The sequence below is a fragment of the Sturnira hondurensis genome, unplaced genomic scaffold (assembly GCF_014824575.4).
Source record: "Sturnira hondurensis isolate 20B ecotype Veracruz unplaced genomic scaffold, ASM1482457v3 Scaffold0024822, whole genome shotgun sequence".
NCBI lineage: Eukaryota > Metazoa > Chordata > Mammalia > Chiroptera > Phyllostomidae > Sturnira > Sturnira hondurensis.
Genome location: NW_028097453.1, coordinates 3,519,251 through 3,544,875, shown reverse-complemented (window position 1 = coordinate 3,544,875; position 25,625 = coordinate 3,519,251). Strand labels below are relative to the sequence as shown.

At 37.9% G+C, this 25,625-nt stretch overlaps 1 protein-coding gene across 4 annotated transcripts in view; it reads left to right on the top strand.

Moving 5' to 3' along the window:
• Positions 1-5,086: 5,086 nt before the first annotated feature.
• Positions 5,087-25,625, top strand: part of CSDE1 (cold shock domain containing E1) — a 33,350-nt gene continuing 12,811 nt past the window's right edge. Inside the window, exons 1-11 of one of the 4 annotated variants that reach the window (XM_037038863.1) lie at positions 5,087-5,194; positions 12,699-13,094; positions 15,646-15,792; positions 17,458-17,656; positions 18,637-18,746; positions 19,148-19,240; positions 19,856-19,953; positions 23,179-23,260; positions 23,870-23,998; positions 24,102-24,227; positions 24,825-25,037. In XM_037038863.1, coding sequence (XP_036894758.1) covers positions 15,655-15,792; positions 17,458-17,656; positions 18,637-18,746; positions 19,148-19,240; positions 19,856-19,953; positions 23,179-23,260; positions 23,870-23,998; positions 24,102-24,227; positions 24,825-25,037 — 1,188 coding nt within the window. In that variant the 5' untranslated portion in view covers positions 5,087-5,194; positions 12,699-13,094; positions 15,646-15,654. The remainder of the gene's footprint in view (positions 5,195-12,698; positions 13,095-15,645; positions 15,793-17,457; positions 17,657-18,636; positions 18,747-19,147; positions 19,241-19,855; positions 19,954-23,178; positions 23,261-23,869; positions 23,999-24,101; positions 24,228-24,824; positions 25,038-25,625) is intronic. The other 3 variants (XM_037038865.1, XM_037038864.1, XM_037038866.1) reach the window with 3 other exon arrangements.

The following is a 25,625-nucleotide window of genomic DNA, read 5'->3' as shown; positions in this document are numbered from 1 at the left end:
CCAACTGATTAAGGTAATGTGACCCAAAAAGGGGGGGGGGGCGGTCTATGGAAAATAACATCACGTGGTGATATGATCCTAAATTCCTAACTGGGCATGTCATGGTGGGTAGTCACGCCTCAGGCACATAACTTCTTTAGTAAAAGGCCTATCTTTGCCTTAAACAAGACGTGTCCATTATTTCTGTGCATCTAGGTTAACACGCTGTTGAAATGCCCCATTTCAGATCCTTCTAAAGCATAACCCTCAAGAGAGCACATAATCTTAACTATCCAGTAATCAAATATCTGCCTTGCTTTCTCCCACCTTCATGTAATCTTTACGTTCCCTAATTTCAAGTACCTGCACACTCATTCTCAAGATCTCTGTTGAGATCTTGCTTCCAGGCACATCCTGTTTGACTTAAATTTTTATAAACTCTACAGGTTTGGACATTCTTATGTCAACAGTAACCAGTAGGACATTTCAACATCATATCCCCCCTGAGGATGCAATGAGTAGGGTATATCACCTCTGTAACATTCTTTCAAATAATGCATAACCTCAATCTAATCAAGGGAAACATCAGACAAAACCAAATTGAGGGACGTTTCCAAAACAACTCACCAATATTGTTCCAAAGCTTCCAGGTCATGAAAGACAAGGAAAGACAGGAATTGTAGGAGGAAGAAAGCTAAAGAGGGTAAGGTCCTAGATTTGACTCTGGGGGAGAAATGGGTATTAGAAAACTAGTGAAACCTGAATATACGTTTTACGCTAGTTAATACTGTGTCAAGGTTAATTTTCTAGTTTGAAAATTGTTCTATGGTTAGGTAAGATCAACATAGTAAACTGGGTCAACAGTTTACGGGAAATTTCCGTACTATTTTTCCAATTCTTTTGTAAGTAACATCTCAAATATGCGTTCCCTGATTAATGAGGCTGAGCATAATTTCAGATGTTTATTTGTACACACTTTTTAAATACAGACATTAAGTCATTTCCTCTTTTTTCCTTTTCTTGAACTTATGTACTAATTCATGATACTAATACATTGTCAGTTTTATATTTTGCAAATATATATTCTAATCTGTTGGCTTATTTTGGGGTTGCCTCTTAGGGGAATTTTTAAAATATAGTCAAATTTATTAAAATATTAAGAAGAATTGGACTTTGCAAAGAAATAGGAATACCCTAACCAACTTACTTTGCTCTTTTTTTTTTTTACTTTATTCACAAAAGAGTGACACATAAAAAGTCCAGGTCTAAATAAGCTTAAAAGAGGTCTTAATAAATATAAAAATTATAAGTAATAAAAATGTCAACATTTTCTTTTTTTAACTCTTTGTCATTTATTTTCTCTTTTATTGTTTATACTACTACAGATGTCCCAACTTCCCCCAACATATTTTCTTATGCTGCATAAATAATGTTTCATACAATCAATACTGTTTCAGATTTAATTGTTATTCATTTAATGAATATTTATTAAGCACTTATTATTATGTCAGTCACTGACCTAGATGTACAGGGTACAATGATGAACCAAAGAGAACTGAAGCTTACACTAATGTTCAGAAGAAGGGCAATAATTAAATCATAAATATGTTAATTTTGGATGGCAATACATTTTTGAAGATGATAAAACAAGCTAATATTTTTTAAAGTGATTGTACTAGTAGGTACTTTAGAAAAGATCTTTGTAAGGATGTAACAGTTGAGCTGAAATCCAAATGAGAAAGTGACAAATACCGAATGTGATGATTTGGGGAAAGAGCATTCCAGGCAAAGGCAACAGTAAATGCAAGGTTCTGAAGTAGAAACAAACTTGCAATGTTCAAGGCACCAAAATAGCAGTGGAACTGAATTAACAGCAAACCAGGGGTTACAAACCTAGTTAGGACTAGGTCATTTTGGATATTGCAGGCCATGGCAAGAGTTTGGATTTTATTCCAAGTGCAACTGGTTTTCACAAAGATCTAATTTAAGGTTACCTAAAAATACTCTTTTGCTTCACCCTTCCCTCTAGCTGATTCCCAGAGCCAAAATCTTACGGTGGTTACTTTTACCGCAGCAGCTTAAAATCCAACTAATTCTAACAGTAAATGCAATGTTGACATTTTTTATAGGGAAGCATGATATAAATTTTTTGCATTCTTATTTAAATTTGGATATTACATAATCATTACTCTTATTTATTTAAATAATGTATTTTAACTGTTTGGAGGCTTGTTAATGAATAAAAAGTTCTGGAGTATCGCCCAGGGTTGGGGTGGCTCAGTGGATTGAGTATTGGCCTGTGAACCAAAGGGACACTGTTTGATTCCCAATCAGGGCACATGCCTGGGTTGCAGTCCAGGCCGCCAGTAGGGGATTCTCAAAAGGCAACCACACATTGATGTTTCTCTCCCTCTTCCCCTGTCTAGAAGTTAAATAAATAAAATCTTTTTTAAAAAAAGTTTTGGAATATAAGCTTCTAGGACTAAATTTTAATTATATACATTTTTTGCAATAATTATTCTCTTCAAAGTTTTTGCTTTAAATTGTTTCCTGTCCCGAAATCTTGAATGTGGATCCTTTACCATCTACTATTACTAAAATTTTATTTCCTTTAACTTCCCTAAATAGGAAGGACATTATGTCAGAATAAAAATAGTCCTTAAAATTGTAAATGAATGTAGCCTTATTTTTTAAAAATCTCTACATTGACCTAATTTTTCTTACGTCACAGAGAACTGACAAAAATGTCATCCATCACTTCTCAAGAAAACCTTATAAGCGTGTAAAGGATGCTTGCTTTTGATTTTCAAATGGATGCCAGAGAAGTGTGTGTATTGAGATTATAGAGGGGAAAAAACAATTTCAATTTTATTATTGACTTTAGCTTCTCAGAAAAGTTAAGATAAATAACCAAAAATAATATATGCAATTTTTTGTTCTGATGGTTATTCCTTAATAGACTAAATATCTTTTCCAAATCCATGACTTGGAAAAGGTTTCCCAGTGAATTCAGAAGTTTCTGCTTTAACTAACTTTGGTTTTGTTTTGTTTTTTTTTAATGTAAAAAGAGTCCTGATCAGTTTGGCTCAGTTGGTTGGGTGATGATGTTCCACAAAACAAAAGGCTGCCGGTTGAATTCCCGGTCAGGGCACATGCCTCGGTTGCGGGTTCAGTCTCCAGTCCTGGTGCTTGTGATCAATGTTTCTCTCTCACACTGATGTTTCTCTCCCTCCCTTCCCCTCTCTCTAAAAAAATAAATAAAAACTTTTTAAAGATATAAAAAATAACTATTTTGTTTTTACTCAACTTCAAAGTTAATCTAGAAAAAATTATTGCTTTAAACTATACTGATCTTCTAAAAATGAAACCTACCACTAATTATGGGTAGTACCTGTAGAAAGAATAAATCATTTAAACTAGTGATTTACGTCAAATCACTCCATCTTTTACTTTCTTTTATGCATTGGAAGATAAAATGTATGCTTCTGGGTTTATGTATATTTGCATCTTCTTAAATGTAAATTGATACAAAGTATGGATCTAAGGGGAATTTAAAAGAAGTTGACATTCAGAACAAGGATGATGAAATGGCTATATGATTTAAAAAGGTCTGTAGGAGCTATAAGTAATGGATCTAGAAACCTAGACTTTATTCTTATTAATAGGAATTGTACTTATAGGATATAGTGAGACAATTATTTTTTACATTTGCCATTGCTGTGCTACTTGAGAATGTATGTTCTTAGACCAAATTCTACTTTTAGCCCAGCTTCACATGATCTTGTTTCTAGAGCAAGAGCCCAGGGCAGTTTCTCTGTGATATTAGCTTAGACTATTCAGACTAGATGCATTGCTGGGAAAGAGAGATCTCAGTTTAAGAACTGGACAAAGAAGCCCTGGCTGGTATGGCTCAGTGGCTTGACTGCCCACCTGCGATCCAAAGGATCTTTGGTTAGATTCTCACTCAGGGCACATGCCTGGCTTGGGGGCCAGGTCCCCAGTAGCGGGACCTCAACAGGCAACCACACATTGATGTTTCCTTTCTCCCTCCCTTCCCTTCTAAAAATAAATTATTAAACAAAATTGGACAAAGGAAACAAAACAGCTGCTTTGATATGTTGACATTCTATATTTCCCCAACAGAACATTCCAATTTCTAACAACTTCTAAAACTGTTGTTTAGTGCTATTCATTCAGCAACCTTTTGAGAGATGTCTGGGCCAGGCACTGTCAGGAACCAGGGATGCGAACATGAAGGTCACAGGCCCTGTCCCAAAGTTTCACTAGCTAGTCTAGACTAATAATCAGGATAGAGTAAGCTATGAAAGCGTTGAAACTGAAGCAAATATCTATGCCTAGGCAAGCGTGGGAAGGCATCAAACAGAACAAAGGCAGGTTAGAGGTGGTATCAGATTGGATCAATAGTAACTTAGGTAGAGAGAGAATCTTTGAACATGAGAAGCAGGATACCCGCCTCCTCTTAGAACTCAAGATGGTTTGCTCTGATTTCAGCCTTTTGGTTACTGATTCAGCCTCTTTGATTACTTGATACACCACGGATAACTAGAAAGGTCAGTTAAAGGAGTCTGTTTCTGTTTTAATGATTATGCTGCCTTGCCTGCCTTTTGCAAGCAATATAGTTTTTAGGCGACAAAGACCTCACCTAAGACTTCGACATTACCATATTAAAACTGTGACCTATACATATAGAAAGTCCAGTCTAATATAACAGAAAACAGAAGGAAGGTTCGCACTGTGAGGAGAAACTGAGGCTTCTGGGCTTCTGGATCATTGCTGAGAAAAGAGAAATCCTTTATATGGTATTGCTGGCTATGCCCTCTAAAGGATTCGCCCTCCAGGTTTACCCAGGTCTGCCTGCTTCCACCATATTCCGGTTAGCAAAGGTCAGAAACGCCAAAAAGTCACCTGCCACCCCGCCCCGAGAGTCCCAGCATTGTCAGTAAACACCGAGATTGCTTCCCCCAGTTTATTGGGGCAGAAATATAGTGGAACGTGGGCACCGTATCGGTTAAGCGAAGCGTACTGGCGGGCGTCACTCAGTCCTGGTACGCAAGCGTGTTAGGAATACGCTCCCCTCCCCTTCCTGTGCACGCGCTTAGAGCCCGCAACTCTCGCGAGAAAAGCGAGATTTATTCCTACGTACCGGGCCGTGCTGCTTATGGCGGCGCTGGAGAGGGGGCGCTGAGCTGTTGGGGTGAGTACGACCCTAGGGTCCAACTGTGGGTAGCAAGGAGCCAGGTTAAGGGCGTAAGAGAAGACCAAGGTTAACGGGAGAGACTTCTAAGTCAAAGTGGGCCATCCTAAAGCTCCGGGTAGGGAAAGATACCACCCTGAATCTCTGTTTTGGGCTTTTACACCCGGCCCTCGTTCAGCTCTAGGCTTCACGTCAGGCCGCAGAGCCGAAGGAAGAAGTCGAGGCCAGGCGGCCGCGCGTGGTGGCGGTGGCAGTGACTAAAGGGGAGAGGGGAGCGAAAATGGAGGCTCCGACCGCAGCCAAGATGGAGGCGGGGTGCGGGGCTACTGCGCGGAGGCTGCTGGGAATTGTAGTCTTGCCGCTTCCTCCTCTGCGGTTTGGAGAGGGAAACGGGAACTACAAGTCCCGGCGGGCGGGGCGAGGGGGTGGTGGCGCGGTCCTTTGTGTGAGGCTGGAAGAGCCAGAGGCAGAGGAAAACGGCCTACCCTAACTCGACCCTATAGATCCCGGCTGTCAACTGCTTGAGGTTCTGACGAGTACCAGAGCGCAGTGCGGCAGTGGTGCTTCCTTTGTGTATGGGCTAAGGCCCCGCTTCATGTCACTGCCCAGAGACACCTCTTGTCCCCAGCCACGTTTAGCACTGTAGCGCGGCCGAGTTGTCATCCTTATTTCCACTGCATCCTGCCTTTCCCTCTTCGCCTCCTCTTCGGCTGATCGAGGGAACCAGCCCCTAATCTTAGGCACATGGCATTCACTTACCCTTCTATCCTGAAGTTAGGGCGTGCTCTGTGAGAGCTTAGTGGAATCGGCCCTCCTTACCATCCATTCTAGCTCATATGTTGCAAGAGCCAGCCCCACATTGTGCAATGGACGGCTTGGCTTCGTCATTGTAGAGTTGATTTTTTAGAGCTGTGATCGGAGACACTTTCTAGGCTTTTACCATCCGATGTTTTACGAAGTCTTAGCGACACGTTTTTTTACTTTAAGGTTTTCCTTTAAAAACATCCAGATGGTTCCTCTCGTTTGGCTCAGAAGTGAAGCAGGGAATGCCACCTAAAATATCCCAATCTGCAAACACAAAAATCGGAACATTGTTTGCTAGGCAGTTTCCTTGTTTTGCATCTAAAACGAGTGAAAGAATGTAGTCCTCTTTAAACTGTTGGGAAGCAGGGTGGCGGGGAAGGGAGACCGTTCTAAGACACTGGTGGTGAAGTCTGTTTCCTTTGAGAGACACAGCTTTTTATCTAGACGGTATGAACTGGCAGCTCTCTTCCAGAGCTACCGGTCTATAAGATGTAGAGAGTAAATTACAGCTCACCTAATATTAGTTATTTTACATCAAACGCTGAGTAATTTTCATTTTGGGTTCCTAGAAGGCATGCATTCTCAATACTCCATTGAGGGGCAATATACCTTGGTGTCCTTTTGATACTAACCAGTAAAGGGTATTCTTGGTGTAGGTAGCAGGGGACTTACACATTTGAACAGGCATACGCCTGAGTCATAAAATCCAGGTAAATAAATATTCAGCCTTGTTTCTTTTTACCCCTGGGCCCGAAATAAAAGATGATAGTGGTCTGAGTGGAAATAAAAGAGATGGTAGTGATTTGCAGCTGCTCTGGATGTTTACCATGGAGATGAGTATTTATAGCAGCTGAGTTGAAAACTAAAGTATTTGAGACATGGAAGATAGGTTTTCTTTTTTTGTAAATAAGTTCTGGCTAACAAGTATGACCTTTAGAATGTGGTTGAAAATTCTAGTAAGTCCTAGCAAATCAAAAATGAGTGTGAAAATTGATGCAGTCATGTTTTATCCTACTCCTGTTTTCCTCTCATTCTACCTAAAGACACACTTCAGGGCCATTCAACATTTTTTTGAAATATTTTCTTTTAAATTATGATAAAATGTACATACAATAATGATTTTAATCTTTCTTAAATGTACAGTTCTGTGGCATTAAGTTTATTCTCATTGTGAGAGGCATACTCTTGACAAGGCAGTTGAAACATGCAAATGGGTTTGGATAGATTTTTAAGGAGTTGAATTTTGGAGCTGTATTACAAAAAAAAATTTTTAATCTTGTGATCTTGTTAAACATGAAGAATTGATTTGTCTTTTTAGCTCTGTCTTTTCAAAATGCAAGGAAATTAACTTGGAAACCTTTGACCCAAATTGTTATACAGATAACTAAAACTTGTAGGATTTTTTTCATAATAATTACAGCTAGAATTATAACTATTTTTAAAGACTTAATCGCTGGAATGTCTGCAGTGGTAAAATCACTGTGGTAGGAATGATTTGTTTTCTTGAATCCAGTCATTTCTTGTTTTTAAATCCTTTTTGCCAAATCGGGAGTTTTAAAAATTTCTTTGTCTTGATATTAGAATGTTTTCTACTTGAATGTGTGAATCACCTAGTTAAAAAACAGATCAGTACAAAACTTCTCTTTTTGTTTAGCTAAGCCTGAGGAATTCTATTATACTACATTTTTCATTATCGGTACTAAATTGAATATGGTATTCTCTAGGCAGTATTCTGTTCAGAAGTATTGAATGGTAGTTTTATTTTTGGAGCATTTTTGTATAGAGTCTATCCTTTTATTCTGAGGTAAAACATTAATGTGTAGTTGAAAGTAAACTGATCAGCAGTGTTTCACATTGAACATGTGGGCTATCCACGCATGTGCAGCTACAGCCAGTACACAGCCAGCTAGTTAATGTACTTCTGCTTCTCAGATGCAAGTACAGACTCTTGCTATGGTCCAGTTGGTTAGGTCTTTGCCTAGGGGCCTTATACTTAGTATTGTTGTATTATGCATGCCAGCGCCCTTTCCTCTTACCAACCAGTCTGCTCACTCTGACCAGTGTGGTGGCTACTAGCCTTGACTGGCTATTTATGCACTGGAACTGTGCACAATTCTGAATTGAAATGTGCTGTAATTGTAAAATAAACATTAGATTTCAAGGAATGTGAAACTCATTTTTTAGATTGATTACATGTGGGAAATGATAACATTTTGGATATATTTGCTTAAATAGGATACATAGTTAATTCCACCTGAATAGTTTTACCTGTTTCAACTTCAACGTGATTGCTAGAAATCTTTAAATTATGTATACGACTGGCACTATATTTCTTTTGGTTTTGGACGTTGCTGGTCTGACACTGTTACCTAATTTTGTGTCTGAAGCATTTCTTCAGCTTTTCCCACACTGGTGTTTATCCTGTTTCAAAGTATTATTGTATGTAGAGGCACAGTTAAGTGATAGATGATACATAATTTCTAATAACTTAGTAGCTGGTAAGGTACCAAACAGTCCAGCATCATTATTATTAGGCATGCACAAAAAGAAAGTTAGAGCAGTTAGATTTTCTAATATTCAACATGGTGATGACAAAAATTGTTTGAAGCTGGTTAATTACTTTCCTTAGATGCTGCAGTCAAAGTGAATTAAAACCTGTTAAGCACTTCAGTTATGCAGATTATAGCAAAATGTAATATATTTTTAACTTGAGTTAATGCACCAAGAAACATGAACTATAAAGTTAAAAGCAAGAATTATTATTTATAAAAAATCAACAGTTGAGAGAACTTTTTCATTCCTGTGCTGCCTGTTTGGGTCTTTGCCCTTCTCAAAGGAAGAAGGTACTTTGAAAAAGGTGGGTTATTGATGGGAGACTTTTGTAGACTTTCATTAACATTCTCCTCAAGTGTGTGCTTGTACAAACTTTGAGGATAACTTGTGAAAATGGTAAGCTGAATTATGTGATACATTTTAGATTGATTACTGAGATCACATAAATTGTTTTAGTTCAACATTTACATTTGGTGCCCACTGTGCTTGGCTTCTGCTGGGCTCTTCAGGTAAAGCAGCAAGTTGAAAGAGCTAGTAAATAACAAAACAGGTGATGATAAGTTTAAGACAGGTGAAATAGGGATTAACTGTTTTCAGTTGGCTTTTCAGTTCAAGAAAAGGAATTGGCTTTAACTCCTGAAACAACATGATATAATAGTTGGTAATTAACTAGTGGTGATATTGTCTTCATATGGAGCAAAGGAGAAAGCAGTTGATCACTTAGCAGTCAGGGAGCGGGATCCCTATTTAATTTGTTCCTTAGTTTTTTGAGTGGTGCTCTGCAAATCCACGTGAGTTAAGTGCCTGGCTTTCGGAGAGGTAGAACTGACGCACTGACGTTGAGGGGGCTCAGGCAGAAGGCATTCATTACCCTCCATGAGTGTTAGTAATCTTGGCGTGAGTGGAGAGCCAATTTTATGGAAATGCCCAACAGATACCTTTATAGTGTTTTACTAAGTGTTAATTTGATTGAAAAGCATTTAGCTAACCATGGAAATCTCATAGCTGGGAAGAGACTAATGAAATGAAATTTAGCCAGTCTCAATTATTCATGATAGTTGGTGGGTTTGTTTGAACTTTGATGGATCCTAATAGGCCTTATTAATGCCCAAGACTGGCCCTGGGATATTTTGGGTTTGGATTCTGGAAGCACCTTGTGTCTGTGTTACTAAGTGACAAACCTGGCAGTTCTTAACACCCTAGACTGGGTTAACTCAATTCAAGTTTTTCAAGATAAGTTGTTTCTCTTGATTCTTTGTTTCAATACACACAACCTTGTTAGTTTGAAATTCTCATCAGTATCATCAGATTGCAGTTCTGAGGTCTTTAGGTTTATAAATAGACCTAAGCTTTTAAGGTTAAACCAGTGCTCTAAATCCGTATTTTTAGAAAGAAGAGGTTATTTCTTGATTGGGTAGTCAAGACTTTATATTGGGTTGGCCAAAAAGTTTGTTTGTTTTTTCCAGTATGGTGGCTCTATTAATGCTTAGTTGTCTTTAACGTCATTAAATTGGTGATTTTTGTGCACTTATTTTAATATTGAAATATGCAACATTTTCTACATATTTTTATTTCAAGAAAGGTAAAAATGCAACCGAAAAGCAGAGAAAGATATGTGCAGTGTATGGAGAAGGTGCTGTGACTGATCGAATGTGTCAGAAGTGTTTTGTGAAGTTTCTTGGTACTACTGACACTTTGGCCATATAATTCTTTGCGGTAGGGCTGTCCCATGCATTGGAAGATGTTTAGCAGCACCCCTGGCCTCCACCCACTAGGAGCCAATAGTAAGAGATAGCCGACATACTCAAAATACCCAGATCAATAAAGTCATTAGTGAAAATGAAAAATGTGTGTTTTATTTTATGGAGAAAAAACCATACAAACTTTCTGGCCAACCCAGTAGGATACAGGCACCTTGAGTGGTAGTTCTTAAACCCTGGTTGCAAGTCAGAGACACCTTGGGGAAGGGGAATAAAGAATGCATACCAACACCTGGGACCTAACCTTAGTGAAGTTAAATTACAATGTCAGAGTGGGGTCCAGGTGGTGGTTGGGTTGGATATGCAGCCAGAATTAAGAACTGACCATCTAGCCCCTGGCCGAGTAGCTCAGTCAGTTAGAGCGTCATCCTGATATGCCAATGTTGTTATGGGTTTGATCCCCTAGTCAGGGCACATAAAAATCAACCAATGAAGGCAAAATAATAAGAATTAAAGAGAAACTCCTGTGTAGAGTGCTGGAAAAGTCACTGAGGATTTTGGACAAGGAGATGAGATGAAATTGGGAGTTTTAGATCAGTCTGGTACTGTTATTTGATAGAAAATGGAAGGGATTGACCCTGGAAATTAACAGATGTGTTAGACACCTAGACTAACATGATTTCATTTAGGACAAAAGATGAATATAAAAGATCTTTAAAGAACATTGTTAAGACTTGCAACATTGGGTGTGGAAGTGGAGAGGGAGGAATCGATCATTATGGAAGTAACCTTACTTCAGGCCAGTTGAATTACTCTTTGAGTAGGAACTAGCCATAGGTATACTTTAAAGCTTCCCAGGTGACTTGAGAATAAGAAGTAGCTAGTCTGGGTAATAGGAGAATGATTTAAGTAAAATTGTGACCAGGACAAATGTAATATTTGAAGTAACAATGTAACATCATGGAATGTTAGATACAGTCACCCCCCAAAATGGCCACAGTGATTACTTGGCAGCACATACACTAAAATCTGAACGATACTGATAAGAGGGAAAGGCCGCAAATCAGCTGCTACCCAGATTCCATTTTACACACGAGAAACTGAAACTTAGATTAAATAATTTAACTTGTTCCTGGAATTTTACTAGTAAGTATCAGTGATTAGAAGTGAGCTCTGCTAGTTTAAGCTATTTCACCACCTCTGACCTCTCTCTTTATAGTTTTTATTTGTGATGTTTCCCAGATACGTCATTCATCTTTCCACATATCTAAAACCAAATCTTTCTTTTCCTTCTCCCCAGATAAATCATTTTAGTTTACATTTGAGTCTATGCAAAATCATTTTTATAGCTAATACAAGACATAATTCTGTAGTTTTATTTAGACATCTATTTCATTTCTCTTTCCATTTTATCTCATCTTAATTGTTTCTATTCTGTAGACATTTCTCATCTATTTATGGCAACAGCTCAATGACATTTCTATTTCCTTCACTAAGTCATCTCCCAAAGGATTCAGGACTTAATACTCATATCAAGAACTAATACTGTATTTCCTGTTACATCAAGGTGAGAAGCTTCATAATCTGGCTGCACTACACCTGTCACAGCCCATGTCCCGTTTCTCCTGAACCCAGCCCCCTGTTCTGGCCAGACTGGCCTGTCAATTCCTCTGCAACAACAAGCCACACTCGTCACACAGTCATTCATGCGATCCACTGCCCTGAAGGCTGGGAGTAGAAAATCACATGGATGGTGGAACATTCCCTGCTCTCAGGGAACTTAGAATTTAGTGGTGTATTGGGCCTTGGCTTATGTAATATTTAATGCCTGAAATACTCAGCTGTTTTCTTCCTCTTAAAAATATGTCTGTTTTTCCAAATGAACCTCAAATTCTACCTTTTATAAAAGCCTTTTTTGACTTTGCTCACCATGTTGCTTTGATGCCCATACAGTGGTGATTAAACAATACACAGTATTTCTAGTATGTGATGTAGTTGGCACCCATTTATTAATTGAGCAAATTAATTTTTGACATTTTATCCTATATTCTGCTTTTTCTCAGCAAGTGTGTAAACTCTCCTAATGGTGTGAATTTCTTTTTAGATTTTCCACCATACTTAACACAGTAGCTGTTGTTTATAAAGTAGCTAGCTGCTTATAAAAGCCTTATACTGAATATCAATATTATACTATGTAACCTAGAGCTTGAAGGGGGTGTCAGCAATGACTAAAATTTCTGATTTTGAGCATATGATGCTACAGGAGGCATCCACTAGCATGTGAGAGATTGCTCACATAACATCAAATGAATATACTTCCAAGTTCCCTGTATTACTTGCTGGACCAATGATTCTAAGTTAATGAAATGAGTTTGTCTCTCTGTGCACCCTCTGTCCCGGATTCTTTCATGGAAGTTATACTTAATGTCTTCATTCTTTATCTCTAGTATGAAGTGTAACAGAACAGACTTTACCACCTGAAACTGCTTCTTCAAGTTCAGATCAGGCAAAGACCAAGCCTTGAAACAACCAACAAGACCAAAGAAGAGTACACTTAAGTTGAAGACACAACACGTGATCTGAAACCAGAAGTTTGTGCCTACTCAACAGCTTTGCAAGAGCACTTCCCAACGCTGCTAGTAGTCTCTGCTTTCCTCCGCGCCGCGCTCGCTGTGAGGCTGCCCGGGCAGCGGCGGTCGTGTTCTTCGGTAGCTTCGTAGATCGTTTTCTCTCGCTCTTTTTTTTTTTTTTAATACTAGCAACTTTCATCCTTTGAAACGTGTGCTGAAAAAGTATCCTCAGCAAATACTACTGAAAGTGCAATATTTGATTATCACTGCGAGGTAGGTCTGTAGTTTCCTGTTGGCAACAATCTGTTTATAATTCTGTGTTTCCTAATTATTCAGATACAAAATGTTTTCAATTGGTTCTTTTCTAAAAGTATTATGAAAACTATATTCTCAGCTGTTTAATCTGAAAATCTGAATATCAGCCCTAGATTATTTTATTGAATTTGTTGTCTCTCGTTAGATGGGGGCAGTATTTGTGGCCTACACTGAAATTGTTCACATAAGATTGGATTTATTAGCATTGATTTATTGGTCTCTTAGAAAAACTCCATCTGTACTATTTAGAAGTTAGGATTTCAGATTGGAGTACTCACTGTGGTCTTTGATTGGAGGGGAGGTTGTAGCCGAGGATAAAGCCTTCAGAGAAGGGATGTTTGAAGGTGAGCAGTACTTTCTTCAAAGGTAGAGTTTGGAAGGTAACAGTGGACTCGCAGAAGTGAAAACACATGTGACGAGTGGAGAAGACAGTTTTGTGGGGTGGGGGGCAGGTTCTAAAGGGCCCACTATATTTGACTTTATTCTGTAGGAATGTTGCCAGATGTTTTTAAGCAAGGATTTAATGGATTTTGTATTTCAGAATTGACATAGCTTAAGATTTTAAAGTAACACATTCAGAAGTACATCTTTGAAGAGAAATGGTGCCACTTTTAAGAGTTGGGTTGAGGATGGAAAGACATGTTAAGAGCAGTGGCTAGAGTTTAATAAGAAAGGTAAACGCTAGGGGTATAGTCAATGAGGTAGATACAAGGTGTTTTAATGGTAGAAGTGATAGGACTTGGTGACCATTGCATGTGAAGATGAGCCTGGGGGAGGATTGACTTACAGTCTATCCGGTTGTCCAAGCTAGAAACTTGTTTGTAAAAACAGTGAAGTTTAGCTGGGGATTTCCTGAAATTGAAATTGGTTGTGGAAATTTATTGTTCATTAGCTAGTAATCCTAAATTGAGAAAATACAATAGTATGCAATACTAAACAATGAAAATTTTCAGAATTTAGAAATATAAAGGGCAGTTTTTCTTTTTAATCTTTAGCTTCTTAGTTCTCTAAAGTGGATAAAAATAAAGATTTGGAATTCCAAAAGGAGTTATCAGTTTATAGTAATAGAGGATGAAGTGCCAAAGAAGAGAATGTGTATTTACCTCTTCATCTGGTTTTTTTAAAAATCAATTTAGACTGATTAGATAAGATAATACAAATTGCATAGCATTTTATCTTTATTCAAAAGGGTAAAAGATAAGGTTTCTACTTCATCGATGTGAGTTGTAGAAATGGATTTAACATGGAAGTGCTTTCTGTTTAGCCTAATCTTTGTATTCTGAATATTAGTTTGCTATGTAAGTTTACCTCTTAACAATGCAGAAACTTTCCACCCTCACCAGAAGTATACTTGGATACTTCATAGTATCATGAATTAATATCTGAGGGATGATATACATGTATGTTTTATTGCTGCTAATGTAAGTCTGTACCATAGTCTTGGTCTTGGCACACTAGTCAGATCTCATAAGGTGGTCATTAATTTCAAAGGGTAGACGTTAAAGAACTAGTACAGGGATTCGGAGTGTCAGCTTCCATACTCTGCCCCTGCTTGCCGTATTAGCATTCCCTTCTGTCTAGATTCTGCTGGGAGGACATATTCGTATGGGTGGTTTAGTTAAACTAGATAGCTAAATTTGTGTGTCCACTTAATTGGGCAATTATAAACTGATATGCTGAAAAGGAAGTGAGGGAGTAGAGCTTCATTGTAAACCTCTTTCAGAGTTTCCACTCTTCCCTCAAACCCTAGGTAATATATGTGATGTGTGGTCTGACTTAGCAATCAGCAAGACCTCTCCTATAAATATTTATAAAAGTTAATTTATATCTCTGGGCCAAAAAATTACAGGGTCTGGCAGAAGTAAGGCCTGCTTGAGTGTGGTTGGTAGGGTAATAATATGGGTCTAATGATTTATCATTTTAATTTGAACATTTCACCTAAAATGTCATATGGTGTGCTTGAGTGTGATGTTGTTAGGTTACAGATCTTCATAGTCATGATTTTGTAATGAAGAGGGGCGTTATTTGTGCCGGACTCTGTGTGTGTGTGTGTGTGTGTGTGTGTGTGTGTGTGTGTGTGGTGTGTCTCTCTCTCTCTCTCTCTCTCTCTCTCTGTCTGTCTACATCCCCCCACCCACCCCCACTCTTTGGCTTATGCTGTGTGTATCCTACTTTAAGGAGACAAATGATTGAGAATATTGGATTCTGTGTAAAGTTGTGGGACGTTGAGAAGAAATTGGACTGAATTGTCTCAGTGTAGCAACCACTAGAGAATCTATTTAGCATTTTAAAAGTTGTAAAACTTAGATTAGGGAATGTGTAAGAGCTTTAAAAAATACATTCCAATTTGATGCTATAATTTATTTCTTTAAGTCAACAGAAATCTGATAAATAAGTTATACATTGCTAGTGTAACTTATGGTAAATCTTTGAAGATACACAGGTTGACTGTCAGTTATGTGTTAATTTGTTACCTTAGTTATAAACATTGTGTGCTATGTTATCGCAGCTGTTTGAGATGGAGAACGTTTTTACTGTGCCATCAGATCCTCCTCCCCCTCCAGCAGCCCCTCCTTCACTTTCTTTACCTTTATCTTCATCTTCTACCTCATCTGGAACAAAAAAACAAAAGAGGACCCCCATGTATCAGAGATCTGTAAGTCAGGGAAGCAGTCATCCCAGTTTGTTTTGCTTTGTGTTAAGAGCATGGCTTAGGGGGGCCAGTTTGGTTGAAATACCCTGCAGACTCACTTTCTAACTTTCCAGCTTTCCAAAGCATTTCCTTCACCTTGAATCTTGAAAGATAAGTTTAGTAGTATAGGGCCTTGCTCGTCCAAGTGTACTCAAGAATCAAAAGCATTGGTATCACTTTGGGAACTTGTTAGAAGTGGAGAATCTCAAAATCCCCACTGAATCAGATTTTGTATTTTAACCAGATCACTACATCTCTAGGTAACTTAAGTTTGAGAAACCAGTAGGTTAGAGTCCAGATTGTAGAGATAGGCCTTCTTGGTTTGACTACTCTTATCATTTGACTTTGGCAAGTCATTTAGCCTCTCTGTGTCTGTTTCCTCATTGTTAAAATGGGGGTAATATTTCTCGTGGGCTTTTGTAAAAATTGAAAGAGTTAATGCGTGTCAAATAGAACAATATTTAGTGTGAAATAACGAGAATTTAACCACCTACAGATGTGAACTTTGGTTTGCATGATTTGGCCATCCCACACACTGAAGTATTTATAGTTGGCTTTATCTTTCTAGAAATTTGATGATTTTTTTCTAATGAAAAATACTTGTATTAGTAGTGTTCAACTTTATACTTAAACGAAAATGCTTACAAACTAAATTTTCAATGAAAAGGCGTAAAACTAGTTGTAAAGCTGTAGATACATTGCAGCCATAGTAAGTGAAACACAGACCTAACTTTTGCTATGGATTTTGTCCTATTTTAAGATTCACTTGGTAAAATAATTTATTTTTATGGCTAAATGAAATACCCAATGTGAGGACAGTATTTGATGATCTAAAGAGGTTTTGTTTCATCTAAATAGTTCCTCTTTTCACTAAGGAATGTTTCCTTTGCTTTATCTGATTATAAAAACAAAAAAGCACTTAGAGATTTTATCAGTGTCAGAAACAGGTGAAGACTTTTTAAAAGTACCTGTCAAGTCATTGAACATTTTTAGAATTGAAGAGCTGTTATTTTCTTGGAATTTTATGTTAGAAAACTTTTGTTTTCTAACTAACTGTTTTGGATTGGTTTCTCCTAAAGGATCTAAGCATGCGTTATTCTGATAGTTTTTAGCTTGACATAAATATTGCATATAAAGTTTGTTGTTTAATCACTACTAACTTACTGTCTTTAAGATGCATGGCTTACCAAATAGTATTAAAGTTTCTATTTAAATTTCAAAGTAGATGTTAATAAATTTCTTAAGGGAGTGTGCTCATAGTTTGGGTTGCCATCTCTTGAATATTAGTTACCATTGTTTTGAAATTGTTTTAGTAATTTAAAGTTAGTTTTTACTTATATGGTTGGTTTACCTTATTACTAGCCTCTAGAAATTCTGTTTGTCTTGTAAGCAAAAATCCTTCCATAAATTGGGGTGATTTCCCAAAGTAACTCAAATATTTGCTCTGAAATGTTTTATTGGCTAAATTAACATTTCACCAATAAAAGCCCATAATCATCTTCCCTTTACCTATTTTACCTTTTTCTTTGCTTTTTTATAATAAAAACTTCATGATTTGTTCATCAGACCTATGCTGTGGAGATAATGTACAGATCTGTATGTATTGCGTTCTTTTTCTTTTTAAAACAGATGAGCTTTGATGCAAACCTTCTCCACAACAATGGACACAATGGGTACCCCAATGGTACTTCAGCAGCACTGCGTGAAACGGGGGTTATCGAAAAACTGCTAACCTCTTACGGATTTATTCAGTGTTCAGAACGTCAAGCTAGACTTTTCTTCCACTGTTCACAGTATAATGGCAACCTGCAGGACTTAAAAGTAGGAGGTAAAATCTGCTGATTCTCCTTTATCAAATTAATCACAAATTTCTCTTCCATATCAGCTAGCTCCTGAGAATATTAGTTTTGGTCTTTTAATTCTACCAATTACTGCAGTATGTCTATAAAAAACTAGCAGACTAGCAAAATTTTGATCTCTTTGTAGTATTGTCTTCAGGGGGATGAAAGATTAACTGATTAAAAAATAACTTGAATATTTTTTAATAAATGCTTGGAAGATTTGACAGTTATCCCCCCAATATGACTCATTATACTGTATTCAATTTTGGGCCCATGAAAATATTAAACTTTTATAATGTTAGTTTTGATTATTTTACTAGATATGATTTTGGTAGTACCTGAAAAAATAACTCTTGTTGTGTCACCACTTGCACTATATGAAAATGCTCCTTGGCCAGCATCGTAGAAGCCAGTTTGACGCGTGAAAATCTACGGCTTACTAAAGGACTGAAGTTACCGGGTATCAGTGTGTGTGTTTGTAAATATCTCGGGGGCGGTCAGAACAGTGGTCAACATGAGTATTTGGAGTACCACATACTTTCTAAGCCCAATGAGAGTGTTGTTTTGGTGAATTCTCACTTTACACATGAGATACAGAAGGGTTTAAAAAACTTGCCAAAGGTCATGATTGTTATATTGCCTTATTTGCAGTATGTGTTTATGCCACGAAAACTAAGACATGGCTTAGTCTGAAGCAGTGGTTTTGAAGCATTAGTGTAGATCTGGAAGGTTTGTTAAAACAGTGCTGTGCTTCGTGCCCGGAGTTTGTCTTTGAGTGGGTCTGCAGTGGGGCCCAGGAATTTGTCTTTCTGCTGAGCTTCCAGGTGACGCCGCTGCTGGTCCAGGAGCCACACTCTGGGGAGTCACTGGTGTAAGGCAGCTGAAGTGCTACGTGAAGTTTAGCTTGAAAGTCAGAGACAATTTTACCAAAATGAGTACAACAAACACAGCACTTTCTTTATTTTAGATGATGTTGAATTCGAAGTATCATCTGACCGGAGGACCGGGAAGCCCATTGCTATTAAACTGGTGAAGATAAAACAGGAAATCGCCCCTGAAGAACGAATGAATGGACAGGTTAGTGCCTTTGATGTTTTATGTTTTCTTCGGGCCCTGCATTTGCGTGTCTTTCACATTAGAAAAGGAAGATTCTCCCCGTCTCCTCAGCTTGCACGGAAGAGAGCTATAATATATAAAAATTACTATTTTAAAATTATATCAGAAGCACTGGCATTTCTTGACCTGAAATAAAAATACGGTCGAGACTCAATTTGGGTTTTTACAAATAACCCAGAGTTTACACTTACAGTCAGCTTCTGTACTGTAAGTGTGAGACTTGGCAGCATGGCATCCTCTTGTGGATCCTACTAAAGTGCATCTCTGTGTCTAGTATAGAGGATATGAAAATTCATTTTATATTGCACAGTGCTGCTCCTGAAATGATTAGCAATGGAAATTTTTTTTTTTTTGACTGGTAGGTTGTGTGCGCTGTTCCTCACACCTTAGAGAGTAAATCTCCAGCTGCCCCGGGTCAGAGTCCAACAGGGAGTGTATGCTACGAACGTAATGGGGTAAACTTGTGTATTTTTCTTAAACCTTTGCCTGATCCACTATGTGATCTATAAGCGTACTTTAAAATTCAAAATAGAAAACGTAAGCTGCAGTTGATAAAAATCAATTTTAAATTTGGTTTCTAAGGCTTTGAGTGCAGCATAATCAAAAAATTAAAACCAAAATCTATAGGACTTCCAAGTGTCTTAGCTTGCCCAAGTGTGACCTTAGTTAGAACATTAAGGTGAAATGCTCCTTTTTTAACTCACTTTTTGGGGGGTTGTGGGAGGAGACTTTTTCCTGGTTCCTCTTAAGCACTAACTCTGGCTTTTTTGTTTGGAATGCCTTATATGAAAATTGGTTTTGAAATGTAACTACAGTCTTTGGGCAAATGCTTCCACGTGTGTAAGCTTTTTGAAGTTGGGTTGCTGCTCAGCTGTGGACTCGCAGAAGTCATCAGCATCATGGAGGGGAGTGCGCGGTCACGTAATAAAACTGTGTGCTTCTTACAAAGCATCGAATTTTAAGGAATTTGGCTTAAAATGCCAGTTTAAGAGGTATTTAACAAAGTAAGTCACAGCACACAGTAAACGTGCATCCTGCCCATATAATAACAGTAACTCATTAATTCACAGGAAGTGTTTTATCTGACCTATACCCCTGAAGATGTGGAAGGGAACGTTCAGCTGGAAACCGGAGATAAAATAAACTTTGTAATTGATAACAATAAACAGTAAGTTTTTCCACCTAGGTGATTTTCTTTTTTTTACAGAAATTTGAAGGGAGTTAAAAATGTAGCTTTTAAGTCTGGATAATTTTTATGGCCTTTTAAACTTTTCATTAATCAGCTAATCATTTGAGGGCCTATTCCATGGTGGGCATTGTACAGGGCATCAGAAATAGGAAGATAATTAAAATAGCTTTCAAAGAGCCAGCTGTTCCAGAGGTCAGTGGAGGTTTTGCAAAAGCAGCATTGTTGTAAGTTTTGAGGGAAGGGCGTGGGGGGTGGGGGAAGAGCATCTAGGTGGAGGAAATAATTTGAGGAAAATAGTTGGAGTTGATTGAAGTGACTGGATCATAGGAAGGTGAAACCTAAGCACTATCTCATAATCAGAGAAGTCTTTGAGTGGTTTTAAGTATGTTAGCTTTAGATTGTTGGAAGTGGTAGCGATGGTAAACTTTTGGAGAGTAGGAATATCTTAGACTAGAGGCAGCTGTATGAGTTAATGTGAAAGATGGGGGGCAATACAGAAAGGTCAGGGGGCGTCCAGTGGAGAAGTCAGGTCACATTCAGGAAATAAAGGCATCAAGCACTGTAATTGATCCAGCAGGAGTGTGTATTGGAATTAAGGGAAGAGATGTCCCACGTGCCATTTTTCTGGCTTGGGACAGGTGATGATAGCATTAACTGAACTAAGGATATACAGCACAGGAAATATTAAGGTAAGGGTGGGAGAAGAATTCTACTTATTTTGGCATTTAGAATTTGAGGTGTCTGTATTTCTGGATGAAGATACTGAATATGCAGTTACATGTGTAGGTCTAAGATGAGCTAGTAATAAGCAGGAGATAGAGCCATCAGTTTCCACAGCATAAACAGTTAAGGAAAGTGTAGTTAAGAAAGCCTAGGGATGTTTATTTGTATTTTGGGGTGGATAAGATGGAAGATAACAAGTACAGACGGAAGTTAAAAGTGGGAGGTGGAGACAGTGCTAGAAAGGCACTTTATAATGGCAAAAGCCCCCAGAGCATGTGCAGAATTGTTAGCCTTGAACATTGCCTTTTGTAAGACTAGAAGGAATTAGGTTGATTTGAAGGGATGGATATTACAAATTTTCATCTGAATATCTCAGTTTAATCTCAAGTAGGAATCTAGCGGATAGGGCTTGAGTTTGAGGAGGGAGCCAATGAAAGCGCTTTGCTTAACCTTTTTTTTAAAGTTCTTATGTGTGCCAAGCATTGTATTGAGTAGCTGTTAATCCTCAGAACCTCGCCCAGTAAGTTTCTTCATTTGTTAAATGAAGTATGTTCTCATAAAGTAACTTGCCTACAATTTTTTAAAAGATTTTATTTACTTTTAGAGAGAGAGAGGAAGAGAGACATCCATCGGCTGCCTCACACACCCCCAACTCTGGGGACCTGGCCTGCATCTCTGGCATGTGCCCTGACCAGGAATCCAACCAATGACTTTTTGGTTCATAGCGGGGCACTCAATCCCCTGAGCCGTACCAGGCAGGGCAAACTTGCCTAAAATTTTAAATAGCAGTTATTTAAATCCAGTCTGACTCCAAAGCCTATAGTAAATTGTAAAGGCAGGTGAGATTTTTTTCAGTGTCTTTGTTAGTCTGCTCAATTTTTGAAATAAGCACAATTGGGTTGCAATTTGTTCATGGAGAATTAGGGAAATAATTGCTTGGTCTGCACCTCTTAAGACAACTACATCAAATAAATATATTGCATCTTATATAGTCTGCCAACTTTAAAACAAAATCAAATTTACATTGCTGCTGCTCAAAGATGGGGACAGTGTAGCAACATACAGTGTATCTAACTGGTTTCAGTGAAGGTGAGTCATTTTTTAAAGGACAGTGAATTTTTCCTGTAATTATTATGTTTACTCATATTTCTTTTATGGCTGCTTAATCAGAAAAAATTTGATAGGATAGTTACTATTGGGTTAGCCAAAAAGCTGGGTTTTTCTATAAGATGGCTCTAGTAGCGCTTAGTTGTCTTTAACTTCATTCAAAACAGTTTTGTTATTGTATTGTAACAATTGTCATCATTGTGCATTTTTTAAATCAAAATTGGTGATTTTATTTATTTACTTATTTCTTAAATTTTCATTGTTGTTCAAGTACAGTTTTCTGCCCTTTACTCCCAACCCTCCCCACCTCCCTTCCGTCTCCACCCCACCCTTGTTACTGTCTCTGTGTCCTTTATATTATTAGTTCCTTCGAACCCTTTCCCCCTTCCCTGATATTCCCTCCCCTCCCCCCTCTGGTCACTGTCAGCCAAATTAGTGAATTTTTATACAGCCACTTAAATATTGAAAATGGAAGAAAATATACAACATTTTTCGTATATTATGCCTTATTTTTCCAAGAAAGGTAAAAATGCAACTGAAACACAAAAAAAGGATTTGTGCAGTATATAGAGAAGGAGCTGTGACTGATCACGTGTCCGAAGTGCTTTATGAAGTTACATGCTAGAGATTTCTTGCTGAATGATGCTTTCTGGTTGGGTAGACTAGTTAAAGTTGATAGGGATCAAATAGAGACATTATTTAGAAATGTTGAACATTATATCACATGGAAGATAGCTGACGTACTCAAAATATCCAAATCAGTAAAGTTATTTGAGAAAATGAACAGTGTGGTTTTTGATTTATGGGAAAAAGTTAAACAGACTTCTTGGCCAACCTAGTAATTCAGTAACTGCAAACAGGGACCATCTCTCACCCATCCTCGCCTCTCACCCATCCTCGCCTCTCACCCATCCTCGCCTCTCACCCATCCTCCTCTCTCACCCATCTATCTCCATTACCTTCACTTGAAGCACATAATGCCTACTCAAATGCATGTTTAATGAATGACCTTTCCAAAACAAACTTTCCTTATCTTTGATTGCATGCAGTTTGTGCCTTTGTTTCTTTTGTTTTAATAGAAAAGCAGAATAGAACATCTTGTGCCCATGGTGTTATTTTAACAGTCCAAGAGAAAAATGATCTCTATATGCACTCCTCGTTTAGAAAGCTAGGGGTTTTGAGCAAAAGTTTCTTGCATATGAAGCCATATGAAAAGGGTCATGTGTCATAAACCTTATGTTTGCTTTTAGTGATAGAACTCTTAAGGCCTCAGGAGACTAGTTTATTGTTTCTCAAGACTCATCATATCTAACCAATACATTTGTCACCCTCCTCGATTCCCCTCCCACCCCCTCGCAATTTACTCCTTTCTAGTACTGGTGCTGTAAGTGCTCGAAACATTATGCTGGTGAAAAAGAAACAAGCCCGCTGTCAGGGCGTCGTTTGTGCCATGAAGGTAAGTGGCATCAAATGTGAAGCACTTGAGTTTCTTCTTTGACTTTAAGTCTTACACTTCAAACCTAAGCCTTTTGTTTTTCTTCATGTTCCCTTTAAAAATGTTTCGCTGTTAACCTTAAATTTTATCCTCTAAAACCTTTGGTTACTTTATGTTTGGGTTTTGTTTTGTTTTTTTTTAAGATTTTATTTATTTCTTTTTAGAGAGGGGAAGGGAAGGAGGGAGATGTAGAGGGAGAGAAACATCAGTGTGTGAGAAATACATCCATCGGTTGCCTCTCACACTTCCAACTGGAGACCTTGCCCGCAACCCAGCATGTGCCCTGACTGGGAATTGTACCAGCGACATTTCAGTTCGCAAGCTGGTGCTTAGTCCACTGAGCACACCAGCCATTGCTCATTTATTATGTTCTTTAAAATGGTCTGCTTAATTGAGAATATTAGACTTTACCAATTATATTGTTTCCATGGCAGTCTAATTTTTTTGGTCATCAGCTTATATTTCTTGGGCAGTATACCTGTTTTGAAAGTTTTAATTGATTGTAAATTGTCATCATATACATATGCTTAATGGTACATAATTCTGTTTTTGGTTTTTGTTTGGCTTCAGGAGGCATTTGGCTTTATTGAAAGAGGTGATGTTGTAAAAGAGATATTCTTTCACTATAGTGAATTTAAAGGTGACTTAGACACCTTACAGCCTGGAGATGACGTGGAATTCACAATCAAGGACAGAAATGTAAGATAGTTAACTAATTTCATCTTTGACCTTCTTTTAAGATCAGCAGTGAATTAGGAAACACTTAAAATTATAACCCTCACTCCATTCGCTTTTGATTCAGGGTAAAGAGGTTGCAACAGATGTCAGACTACTGCCTCAAGGGACAGTCATTTTTGAAGATATCAGCATTGAACATTTTGAAGGAACCGTAACCAAAGTTATCCCCAAAGTACCCAGTAAAAACCAGGTAGGTGTTACTTTTCTAGAGAGTCTTCTTTGCCTCACCAGTAACAGAAATGTTACTCTATTCAATGAATGTCATTATATGGTAGTGGAACAATGGGATACTTTATACTTAAACTAAATGAGAAACCACTGATTGGTTATTCTGTGAATGTGGTTTGTTGTTTTGTTGTTTTACTGGTCAATAAGGGGAAAGGGGCAAAAGAAATGCTAAGTTGGAAAATACATAGTTCGGGGGTCCATTTGTTCCCGCTACCACCCAGCACACTGGGAGTTTGTTTCTTTCGTGGGGAGATGAGGTGATAAGATTGGGGCAATTAAGGCCAAGGTTATGTGAAACAAAAGACTAAAACTGTTGCCCTTAAATAAGACCTCTTAGCATCATGGTGCAGGATCTTAACTGCCCTCTGGGATTTTATGGTTGTATCACATGACCATAGAGCACAGAGCTTTCAAAGTGGACTTAGGTTGTCAGCCCCTTTTTTCCCTTTAGGGAGCTGTCTGTTAAAAGTAACCTGGGTTTGCTGTGTGTTCTTCTTGTTTGACGTAGCACTAGAAGGATGGGAAATCTCCAGCTAAAATAGTTTTTCCTTCTCATCAGAATGACCCGTTGCCAGGACGCATTAAAGTTGACTTTATGATTCCTAAAGAACTTCCCTTTGGAGACAAAGATACAAAATCCAAGGTGACCCTGTTGGAAGGCGATCGTGTTAGGTTTAATATTTCAACAGACCGACGTGACAAATTAGAACGAGCAACCAACATAGAAGTTCTACCGAGTACCTTTCAGTTCACTAATGAGGCCAGAGAAATGGTAAGTGTTAGCTATTATTGGATGAGTATCCAGTGCAGGGAGGAATATTACATTCAAATTTATAAATGCTATATTGAAAATTCTTTAAGTTGATGATATTGGGAAGTTAGTTAACCTTGTTAAGTTACTTAAGAACACTGTGAGTCAGTCTGGATTTGACATCTGGCCCTGTCACTTATCTTGACATAGATGTGAAAAAGTTTCAGAGTGGAAATTTGGACAGGATGATTTCTAAGGTCTTCTGAAAGTCGGATTACCTGGCCCTTAAATTCCAATCTGTCATTTAGAAAGTAGATTTTCCCAAACTGTTTTTGTAAGGTGTTCGGTGAACACTAGATTAAACCAAATCAGGTAGATTTGTTTCTTCTGTTTTTACGGCAGGATTTTGAAAATTCTTTAGTGTGTATATTGTTTTGTACAAGCTCCATTTTCATGAATTAACTTTCTCAAATGTAATTTACATTAGTTCTGCTTGGGGTAATAACATCTAGTACATTCAGTGGAATTAGAAATATTCGATGAAAATTGAAGATTCTTGGGACTCTTTTAACCTTTACCTTTAGAGAACTGATCTTGTTTGACACTTGC